Here is a 12,411-nt window from a genome sequence, read left to right as displayed (position 1 = left end):
AAGCAACTTAACACGAGCCACCCCTTTACAGTGGAAAAATTCTCAAGAAGAAAAATAATAATTTTTTCCAAACATTTCGAACTTTTACATAATCTCCGTACAAAATTCCACGCACACTTACGCGAGTGAAACGGTTGACGCGAACGTTCACCATTTCGTGTTGTCCTAGGACACTTTTCCATTAAAGTACTTAGGGTTGGTTTCGTTTTTCCCAGTTCAATTTTATCGTATTGGAAATTTGATTTGGGGCAGAAAAATAAAAGAGTTTAGATACGAGGCTCAACAGATAGAGGCGCGGACGAAGGACGACTGGAACGAAGGGAGCTCGTGGAAAGCCTTTTCGTATCGTCTAAAGTGCTAAAACCAAACACAAAAATCAAACCAATGCATTTAGGTTTTAAACGTGAAAAATTACGAAAAAATTCGCACAATAAGAAATGTCTTTGCCCCGAGAGTGGAGTCTACAGGTGAGTAGTGCGCATGCATTAAAATTGTTTTTCCTTTTGCTATGCTCTTGTGTTTCTGCTTTGTGCAATCAAGTGCAAAGTAGGGGTAGCGAGCTTTATCCTTGCGCAAAGTTGCCAGCGTGAATTAGTCACAACAGCTGACTTCGGTTTACATGCCTGCCGTGATGCAGGCTTTGGGGTTGATGTATTTGTACTTCGCATATGGGCTGATACCTAATGCATAGTATGAATGGAATCATATGGTTTTACTATTGTTTAGTATTTGGTAAATTTATGATAACAACAATAATAATGAATAGAAAAGGAGACCTTGGAATAGAATTTTAGTGGCTATCAGTAGGCTCGTGTTATACTTAATAAAGTTGAGAAAGGTCTGCCACCCCTTGGTGATAAAATTCAGTTTATGTATGCCACACGTGTATTATATGTACATAGACATGCACGGAGTACATAATGATTGCGCAACGGGCATTGACTAGCGAAGGGTTTTTCCATTTTCTTCAAAATTCATGACATATGTGTAATTCAAGGCAATTTCTATTGCTTGTTTTTCGTATCTTTTTCTGTGAATTGAGTAGATTGTATATAAGTCGAATAATCATCATTAGTGGTATAGGTGTAGGTCTGATTTACTAAGCAACTCCAAACATCCTGGTTTTGGGCCAAGGTCTACTAATTCAATACATACGTCCAGCAGCTGCTTGGCGTCTTGACTTACTCCATTGCTCCACCTGGGACTGGGTCTGCTGAGGTTTCTTTTTGAATACCTTGTCCTTATAAGTAACGCTGAGGTTCAGTACAGATTGCTTACCAGAGGTGGCATTAATCAATCATGTGCATATGAGTTATTATTCTAGAAAAATTTGTGGAATTTCCTTAAAATGTATAATTTTTACATTTTATCCATTTCTTAAAGTATCGGGTCTAAGTTAACTTGTAGACGGTTTTCTGTGCTATTTATTTATTGTATTATATATTATATCCTATAAGGATTAATATTCATCTTATCCGTGGAATTATCTGCAGTTTTCATCAGAAACCAATTTCTGGAAATTTCCGGATGGATTAATCATTATTCGCGGAATTTCTTTTGAAGAATTTACGAGAAGTATGAATGAGTTTCATTGTTTTTATCAAAAATTGAGTATTTATTGTGGATTCCATTCATCCTGTGAGTCCTTCCACGAATCAACCCAATTTTCGATATTTCCTTATGATGTTAAGTGTTGCTCTGACAGGACATGCGTCATCGATCGGGACAAGTAATAGTAAGAGGGAGCAATGCTTGATTAATACAACGGGTGGGGTGAAAGTTCCCAATTAAGTGTTTCCAAGTAGAATTTGGAGCCACAGCATGTTGGTGAGCATTATAAAGGGAGAGGATAATTGGCACATCTTTGTTATATATGGAAGGAGCTGAAACCGCCGGTACAAGGTACGAATTTATATGGGACAAAGTAGAAGTAGTGCAGAGAGCGGGACTAAGTCAATTGCTGCCTTCTGGCATGTATGTTTTCCGTACCGCTTCGAGTGTCCTTGTTGTGTATAGTGTCCTTGCTGCGGTAGTAGTGGGCACGTGTCTCCTTCATTGCTCAGCTCAATTTCATCCAGTACCATTACCGTTCGGTTTGAGTAATAAAGAATACATCATATCAAGCTGATCTTACCAAATACACAACACGACTTTTTCTATGTATAGTCTTGACTGTTGATGCTGAAACATAGCTACGCGCTTCATGGTTTCATCTCCTTTGGGGCATCCTAGTGGATCCAAACTAATCATAGTCGAAAATGGATTATAATTAGTTTCTGCAGTATAGGCACACTTTTCGACAACGATGTCGAAGGTCCCCAAAATACTCGCTTTCTTCAACTGAAGCAAGACTTCCAACGATATAAGCTGGTTATTCCGGGTTTTAGCGAAGTAAGATGATGGGACCTTGGAGAGTACCCCTCTTGTGGCAATGTATTTTTGTACTTTGCAAAGCCAAGTAGCAGCAGACATGAATCCAGTGTCGGATTGTCACTGGTTTTTGGCAGGATTTCAACTGCCAGATACCGGTCCCGGTTAAAGAGGAGACTTTATGATTTGATGTAGTAGAGAAGAATGTTTTCAATGAGCAACTGTAAGCAGTAAGAGGTTGCCTAATGGTGAAATTGTGATCGTGATGGGTGATCTGAATGCCGAGGTGAGAACTGACTACACCCTTTTTTTTGTTGAGGATGCTGGTAGTCCTGAGTCCGCACCCACTTGATGACGGAGCGGACCACTTGGGAAGTAACTTACTCCTTGCTCGGACATGTTATGGGAAACACGGTCTTGGCGACTGTAATGGTAATGGTGAAAGGTCTGTGAATCTTTGCTACTATTGCTGGTCAGTTACTTTCATTTGAGCGACACCGTATGAGTAATCAGATTGGCTACTTAGCGATCGAGTAGATATAAAGCATGTCATTTGAATGTGCTAAACAAGAGAGGCGCTGACATCGACTTCGAAAGGGATAACCACTTAACGATTGCTTGTCGGTTTCGTACGCCACTTCTCACAAGGTTGGAGAACAACTGCCTCCCAAGTTCAACATCAACCGCTTGTATCATCCAGCTGTCGCCCTACAGTGGGAGAGTTATCTTCCTGATCGGAGGGCCGATACATTGAGCAATCCGCCTAAGAATATTGGTGAGTAGCCGTCGAAAATATTCTTTCTCGAGTGTTCAGGTAATCGGTTACGTCCTGAAGAGGCATCACAAGATCTTATTGACTGTGGAATTACGGAAGTGGATCGAAAAATGGCAGAGATTGAAGGCTTTATTGACCGTTGGGATACCGAACGTCGATACCGGCGAAATCCAAGAAGGTTCAACCTACTGTACGCCGTGACGAAAGGAAATTTGTTATTGCGCTGATCAATTAAGAAGAAGCTATTACAGAACGCAATAATTTCAGAATTTCATTTTTCGATGATTCTGTGAGGGACGTTAACGGTCGACCCATGATGACGAGCAAGCGTAGCGGTGGAAGGAAATAAGTTTGATAACCGTATAACTTCCGATGAAGTCTCGCCTCTTGTGGATGACATAGTTAGTCCCCGCAACCTCTTTTTTCTTTTTCTTCAGCCTTTGTCCTGTTCAAAAGCGGGGTCGGCTCGTTGTGATGGGTTTCGCCATTTTGCATTTGCATTTTGCGTATTTCGGTCGGCCGATGTCGTCATGTGCTGTGGTTTTCCTCGATTTCATTCGTTTTATTGTCTCCTCGACTTTAGTTGCGCTGACAGGTGGAATTCCTCCAAATGTCGGCAATAATTGTGGAAGTGGAGGATGAACAAATTCTTCAGTTAAAATCTGCCCGAAGTATTCTCACCATTTATTAGTTGCGACTCGACGGTTGGCAAGCAAAGTACCGTTCTTATCATTAACGCAACAGAAGTTTTCGATATCCTGTGGGCGTTCGTTTCGGTTTTGGCAAGTCGATGCAGATCCCTCCTGCCATCCCGAGTGTCCAGTTTATCGTAAAGATTTTTGTAATGCGCTCGGGTGATAGCGATCGCTTTCTTTGCTTCCCGGTTGGCATTCTTATAAATTTGCAAATTGGCGAGCGTTTTTTCATCGAGAAACTTGTGGTAGAGACGTTTCTTTTCACGGACCTTCATTTCAACATCATCATTACAAAGCCAAATATCTCATTTGATGTACCGCTTGCCTGTCTTGACCCCGAGGGTTGCAGAGGCCGCTTTGTGGATCGTGTCGTTCATTTGGTCCGATGAATCGTCCACATTCGTAATGGTTGGTAATCGCGTAAGTGAGATGATTTTTTCTTTCTTCTCACGAAATCGCCTCCATTTAATGCGCCGTGGCCGAATGCGTTCCTCATACTATTTTATCGGTGGCTTAATTCGCAGGACGGCAATCAATGGCCTTTGTAGAGGTGCGATGGTTTCACAGGGAACGGCTTTCCAATCAGTGACAGTGGTAAGATGTCGGTGTCTTATGAGAATATAGTCGATTTGCGTTTTACTGTTTCCACTATAAAATGTAGGAAGATGATTCAATCATTTGATGAACCATGTATTCATAAGTATAAGATCATGGGTGTCCGCAAAATCGATTATACGCTCTTCACCCTCATTGCGTGCTCCAGACCCCTTTCTTCCATGGCATTTGTTACCGTCTGCCTTTTCACCCACATGACCATTAAGGTCACCGGCAATGATGATGTAGTCGTCAGCGGGCATGTTGCAGGTCTTTTCATCGAGAAGTTGCCAGAAGCTATCTTTCTGGGCATGAGGTCGATCTGTCTGTGGTGTGTACGCGGTGAAGAAGTGAATAGTGCTATCAGCTGATATAATGGTGAGCTTCATCAGCTGATCAATAAATCATTCGACTTCTTTGATGGCATCACGGAAACCCTCTGGGATGGCAATGCCAACACCATATTGAGTGTCTGGATACCTTTCCCAGAGAGTTGAAGAAGGGAATGGATCGTTAAGATTCCAAGGAAAACCATCCGTTTTGTTTGGGCAATTGGAGTGGTATCTGTGTGCTCGGTCGTAACGATAATAGCCAAAAGAAATTCTGGAAATCATCAAAATACATTTGCAAAACTTGATCGACAGAGAGCAGCGTGCTTTCTGCTCTGCATACTCCTGTATTGAACACAACAACCAAATGATCCGCAAGATCATTTTGGAAAAATGCGGGGAATCTATATTTTCACTTCATTTGTTCGTCATCGGATATTGCGAATTTTTTCAATAGCGTGAACAGGGAATGTGTCTCACGTGGAAGCAACTAATAGCTGTTTTTGGAGCGTGCTGCATTGTGGTAAAATCTCAGAAGAATTTGAGATCGAAAGCAGAGTTACCCAGCTTGTTACTGATGTTATTTTTTTTTTGTTATCAATGACGTTCTTCATTCTACCTTGTAGAGGATGTGGGGGCGTGTAGTGGACTATGACATCTTTCCTCAAACACCTCGACTACGGTTATGACATCTGCTCGCTCTCTCACCTTGTCATGGACCTTGGCCAAATGGGTCTGGATTCGGAAAAAAGGCAGGTAGAGACGGACTGAAGGTAAACACCCAAAAAACCAAGCTGCTCAGTCTGACGGGTCATCACACTCTGCTTATCTACATTAATGGTCAGAGCGTCTTAGGCGCCGTTCAATTTATACATCTAGTAAGCGTAGTTTCTGACAATGGTGGCACTAAACTGGGTGTTACTCGATGCATTAGCAGCACCGCATCCGCTTTCGCTGCCTTGTCTACAATGTAGAAATGCATTTATCCTACTACCAAGATCAAGTTGAGACTGTTCTCTGCTGGTATTCTTTCTATGTTGCTATATGGGAGTAGTACATGGAAAATGACCCGCACTGTTACTCAAAAACTCCAAGCCTTCGTAAATACAGGGTGCGGCAGCATAACTTCCTTTTTTTCAAAACTCAATAAAAACTATTGTATGCATCGGAAAATATTTATTTATTTTTTATAATGTAGGTACATGTCTACAGTTTTTATTTACATTGTTTTCAAGATCAAATCTGTTAGGTGACGTGCCCCTTCTCCATACATTGCGTAAACCGATTTCTGGCGTTTGTCATGACTCTTGTTACTAGCATAGCAGGTGTTATGTTGGCAATTTCTTCTTGGATGTTGGTCTTCAAATCTTGTAGGGTTCTTGGACGGTTCATATAAACACGGGATTACAAAAAACCCCATAGAAAAAAACCACAGGGGGACAGATCGGGAGAGCGTGCCGGCCATTCCAAATCGCTTTGCAGGGATCCTCAGAACTCCCGACTGCTCCTTAGCCGACTCCATTGTATTCTGGCCCATAGAATTAATAGAGAATATTCAGGGCCCATCTTTTGGGTAGCTTTCCACTACCGTAATTAGTACTGTGTCAAAGCTCTCATCACTGATGCGCACTTCATCCCCGGATAATAAGACACCAATCTCTTAAACTTTATTGCAGGCTAGACCCCCAATCATTTATTTGTGTCTTGTCTTATTTAAGTTATGGAGAAAGCGTTCCTTAGTTACATATCTTATCCAGTTTCGTATTGTGCTTTTTCTCGTTGGTACAACGCAAAACATTGCCAGCTTTTGCCACCCTAGAAGCTGAAAGACAGTTTTTACCCGATATTCTCAAAATTTTCACTGCCATCAAAGACGGTCCCAAACTCTCGAGAGAGGAAGGAGGAAAGGAAATAGCCATGTAGCATCCAGGTATGTCAAGGAGTGTCCTCTCCTTCTACGACGCTAGAGTCCGACTTTCAGAAGCCTACGTTACCAATTTTCTCGGTCGAGCGGCGGAATCTCAGAGAGTAGGTGGAGCCTTATTAATACTCTCTACTATTAACTTGACGCATCTTACACTGCGACTAAAAAGGATAAATATTTTGGGGACTAGCAACTATAAATTTCGATTCTTCTTCTTGCTGCCATAAGGGCCGGTTCTCTTAATGTAAGTACGCACCTTTACAAAAGTATCGAAGGCCCCTAGAATATTTCTTTTCTGCAGCCTGAGGAGGATTAAGATTGAATGATGGAATTTGGCACTGCGCTTCCCGTTCCTTTTCTCTTCACACAATAGGCATTTGGAGCCCCTATTACGTTCCTTGGAGATTTGGCCCTTTTCCTTGCACCTTCAGTATCGATTGGGCCAATTATGGTGGAAATCTCACCATTATTGACAAACTTATAGTTGGTAAAAGTTGTCCCTTTCGCGTCAAATTACTAGTCCTTCAGGATATAAAATGTCAGTACCATACACAGTGCCACATCGAATTGAATATCGAGTTCGGCCTATATAGAAGAGGAACTATCGTGTAGCCAAATATTCCCATAAAAAAAATCAACAAAATCTTTTATATCTGAATCGCGGAGCTTCCGGCTTCTCGATTTGTTTTTAATTAAATGATAAAGATTCTATCTTCAATTTGGATACGTTAGTTGTTGTTGTCTCCCCATTGCAGCTAAGGTGATGATATAAAATGAGCAGATTTGTGATCGATACGGGTGGAACGGGCTAAATATTGAAGTTGATGGGGATCAACCTGAAGCGATGGCTTGATGGTGACTTGATAACCTGCTCACTCCACAGGACCAAATTGGGAAGTGGTGAACATAAGGTCAATCAGTCAAAAGCCAGTTTCTGGCTCGTGTAATAATTCCAAAATTTGACTAATGTTCCAAAGAAGCATAGGATAGGGCAGGATACCCCTAAAAAAACTGAATTTTCATGAAATGCTAGTTCATGTCCCCTAGAACTTTTCTTCTCACAAGGAAATGGCTGAAGTTCCAAACTTGGTGTCTCTTGCTGATTCATAATACGCATCATGACGAAGCGACCCCAATAAAAGTCCTTAAACTCAATACAACGTATAGCTGGCTGTTGCTTTTATATTGTGCAATATTCTATGCTTAAAATGCCTGCATAATATTAACACTCTCCACACTTGAATGGGCATGTTGTGGATCTATATTCGCCTTTTTTTCTCAAAGCTCCTTGGACACATTTTGTAATATTGTGTCCTTCACCAGATTGTTTTGCATGCTTCCATTTGATGTGCATTTTCACATTATCCCAATATGCATGTGCACGTTATGTTGTATCAGCATTCACTATCCTCTTCCGCCGAGTGCTGTTCACTGCAAGGCATCTTAGTCTGAAGGATGTACTTACTTTCTTCCTTACAAGTACGTTGTGACCATATTGAAAACGAATTTGGGTCATTCACAAAATGCGACGAATTGTGAAACGTACTGGGTTAGCTGACAAACAACCTTGCAAGGCTGAACTTATTGCCAAACGGATTATTGGTAATCAAAGTTTTTAGTCTCCTCAGCTTCACTCTTGCTATTTGCAACGCATTAGTGTGTTTTCGAACTGCAGCAGGAGGATCATGGTCGATGATTTCAACGCCTTCTTCTCGCTGCTTATAGTATTCAAATGTTAAGAGGATTACATAATATTGTACGTAACGCAAGTGGATTATTACTATCTGATTAAGGTGAAAATAGGACTGGGTGGTTGCGCAATCTCTCATATTCGTTCTGTTCTTTCTGTTATTCCAAAAATAAATTAAATTATCGTTGATTCCCATAAAAGCTATCAACCTAGTGTGGACATTTGCCGGTTCGATATTGGGGTTGGAACATTTAATCTAATACCAAGCCCTTGGGTTTTCCGGCGCATGTTACTGGTAATGGTATTAAAAATGAAATAATTTTATGGATACAAGCTTTAGTATCTGCAGGTTAATACCACCAATACAACCACTGGGACAAATATGGTGTTACTGCTGCCAATAACTAATAGAATCGTGAGATACATATTGAAAAATGTTGGCCTACAGGGACATAGATGGGCATTTATCCAAAACCCGACTACATGCGGCATTTTCAATTTTAAGGGTTACAAACAAACTTTCGGTGTTGCTTCAAACTATCCGCAGAAAATAGTGTCATAAAAGGTTAAAATTATCCTCGAAGGCCAAAATAATATTTTAGAAATGTGATTTTTCTGAATACTCGATCTAGAAATAAGTATGTCCGAGTTGTTCCAGATTCTGTTTGTTAAACATGGATATGATGTGAACCTTTTCATGTCCTTTTTGAAATAATTACTAATGACATGTATATCAAATATATAAGTGAGGTTGCGACGTGTTGATTTGCAGCGACACAATTATGGAAATTCGAGAAACCCGAGTTACTGGTTAAAGCGCAGATATTTATCTACGAATAGCTATCGCTGGGAGGTACATGATAAAAAGTAGAAAAAGGAAAACACAATTTTTGGAACGAGGTGAAAATATTAGGAGGAGACTGCTATGCCTGGTGGCAGCGGTGTGTAAGAGTCGGAATCACTAAATCCACCTCCACTGTGTGGCTTTATTTCCCTGGAGCCACCGTGACTTCATAAGGAGGGCTTAACTCTCTCATGATCAATTTACGCGTCCATTACATTTTCCAGGCTCAACCTAGTCTCTGGTGTTCTTCTGGTATTGGGGCTATTTTTGTGTTTGCTACGTTTTAATCTGTGTCTGGCCTTAGCATTTTTTTCGCGAGATAATGGGGTCCAATGGTGTTTTCGTTTGGCCTACCTGTCTTGTCCGAAATTATCCTACCGTTGTTTCCGTCACCTTTCTTTTCTAGTAGAGTCAGTGTGGCTCATCTGCAAGAAGTTCCAAGAAGTTCAATACCGTGAAGAAACTGCAGCACCTCGTGGTATCCTATATACGCTGCGCTCCTTCAATGCGATTGACCGATATGCCAAACTCCTCCTGTTCCACTTCTAGAGATAAACTAGCTTTTGCTGCCTTCTCTCGCTCATAGTTCAAGCTCTCCTTGGAGTCGAACTTGGCATCAATCATCACGATCGATTTTGAAATAACTATGGGTTTCAATACAGAAGCTTGAGGAATGCCAGTTATCATAATATATATTCTTTAGGCCTGTTGTCCTGCGGTTCGTAATTAGGCATCCTAACTCCAAGGTCGAAGAGTTCGAATAACTGGCAGTTGTTTCTGGGGTGTAGCCTCTAGCGATTAACACCGGACTGTTGTCTTGGGAGAGGCGTAGGAGCTGTAGATATGGACACCGTTGAGTTTTGCAAGCCCCTAGAAATTAACTCTCGAATGGTTTGCAAGAGCAGGTCTAGAGCTGTCTAGCAGCAGTTGACGTTCGATTATATCAACCCCATATTGTTAAGCAATTTAGCTTCCTACCATCTTTCGGGCATCTACCACCAAATGCAATATGCCAGTCATCCACTTCATCTTCCCGTTGCGAAATAGGTATCGAGGATCCCGGTAAAATTTTCGCTAAGAAGGCCTTCCTTCGATTGTTATCCCATGCTTTTGCACTTCAAGCCTCCCCTTACTGATCTATCAACTTTGCTATCTGGCTGCGAAAACTATCCGCTAACTTTTCGCTGGGCTTGCACTTACACTATTACCCAAGTCCGCTAGTTCCAATAGGTTTGCACTTTTCAAAGGATATCGGCGTAGGATATAGTACCTATCTGCTTTCTTGAAAATGATTATTATCTCGAGACAGGTCTCCTTTTTGTTGTTTTGCCACTTTATAGGAAGCGTTTGTTCGGGCGAGTTCTTCGACTCTACTCCTTTTGCGAGAGCTAAGGCTACAATCAAGAAATTAACAATTTTTTCAGTGCTCTTGCTCGCTTACTCTTCTTCGCCGAAGAGGCTTTTTCTTCTTGCCCGTTCGTTGGGAGCTAAAAAAGCCAACAATACTGACCCCACTTCGTTTCTCAATACATCCACTTCACAATCGTGGATAATAGGCCCATCATTAACTCCCTTACGACGACTAGCTGGTTTTTTCTGGCAATGTCGTTATTATTTGCGACAGTTTTTGTTCCATGCCTTTTGTCACGTCGTACGCTCCGTGGTAATCCTCGCACTTTTCTACCGTTGTAGTTGTAGTTGCCCTCTACGTTTCCCAGTCCGCATGGTGTCCTTTTGGTACTTGGCCAACAATTTCATCTGCGTCAGATATAAAGGCACTTTGGAGTATCCTTCTCCTCTATTTGAGAAACACTAGGTGGTGGGAGCACTACGCAATTGTGATGCCTCTACCCTGGAGATTCAAGATTCTGTCACAAAGCAGCTAGCAGGTCATGAGCTGTTAGTAACAGTCTGTTAACGAGCTTGCGTCTCTTCATCATCATCAACGGCGCAACAACCGGTATCCGGTCTAGGCCTGCCTTAATAAGGAACTCCAGACATCCCGGTTTTGGGCCGAGGTCCACCAATTCGATATCCCTAAAAGCTGTCTGGCGTCCTGGCCCACGCCATCGCTCCATCTTAGGCAGGGTCTGCCTCGTCTTCTTTTCCTACCATAGATATTGCCCTTATAGACTTTCCGGGTGGGATCATCTTCATCCATACGGATTAAGTGACCCGCCCACCGTAACCTATTGAGCCGGATTTTATCCACAACCGTACGGTCATGGTATCGCTCATAGATTTCGTCATTGTGTAGGCTACGGAATCGTCCATCCCCATGTAGGAGGCCAAAAATTCTTCGGAGGATTCTTCTCTCGAACGCGGCCAAGAGTTCGCAATTTTTCTTGCTAAGAACCCAAGTTTCCGAGGAATACATGAGGACTGGCAAGATCATAGTCTTGTACAGTAAGAGCTTTGACCCTATGGTGAGACGTTTCGAGCGGAACAGTCTTTGTAAGCTGAAGTAGGCTCTGTTGGCTGACAACAACCGTGCGCGGATTTCCTCATCGTAGTTGTTATCGGTTGTGATTTTCGACCCTAGATAGGAGAAATTGTCAACGGTCTCAAAGTTGTATTCCCCTATCCTTATTCTTGTTCGTGCTTGTGTTTGACCAGTGCGGTTTGATGTTGTTGGTTGATTCGTCTTCGGTGCTGACGTTGCCACCATGTATTTTGTCTTGCCTTCATTGATGTGCAGCCCAAGATCTCGCGCCGCCTGCTCGATCTGGATGAAGGCAGTTTGAACGTCTCGGGTGGTTCTTCCCATGATGTCGATATCGTCAGCATAGGCCAGTAGTTGGGTGGACTTGAAGAGGATCGTACCTCTTGCATTCACCTCAGCATCACGGATCACCTTCTCGAGGGCCAGGTTAAAGAGGACGCATGATAGCGCATCCCCTTGTCGTAGACCGTTGTTGATGTCGAATGGTCTTGAGAGTGATTCTGCTGCTTTTATCTGACCTCGCACATTGGTCAGGGTCAGCCTAGTCAGTCTTATTAATTTCGTCGGGATACCGAATAAGAATACAGAGGAAAAGTTCCGGAAGAGGAAGGGGAGGCTTCACCACGCCCAAAATGCCTGGGATTCTCGCTTAAGTTGGAGAAAGTGGGGGTTCTCGAAATCGTTTTCTAAGCCGCTTTTGATTACCCAAGGTTAAAACCGTGAAGTTCCTATCTGAAGTGTGGATGA

At 42.2% G+C, this 12,411-nt stretch overlaps 1 protein-coding gene across 1 annotated transcript in view; it reads left to right on the top strand.

Annotated features, from left to right (window-relative positions):
- The first annotated feature begins 53 nt into the window (after nucleotides 1–53).
- Nucleotides 54–12,411, top strand: part of LOC119653682 (monocarboxylate transporter 12) — a 46,366-nt gene continuing 34,008 nt past the window's right edge. The window contains exon 1 of the mRNA XM_038058543.1: nucleotides 54–467. Within this exon, the coding sequence (XP_037914471.1) occupies nucleotides 438–467 (30 nt within the window). The 5' untranslated portion in view covers nucleotides 54–437. The remainder of the gene's footprint in view (nucleotides 468–12,411) is intronic.

Source organism: Hermetia illucens, chromosome 4, assembly GCF_905115235.1.
Source record: "Hermetia illucens chromosome 4, iHerIll2.2.curated.20191125, whole genome shotgun sequence".
Lineage (NCBI taxonomy): Eukaryota > Metazoa > Arthropoda > Insecta > Diptera > Stratiomyidae > Hermetia > Hermetia illucens.
This window is presented reverse-complemented; position numbering and strand designations above follow the sequence as displayed.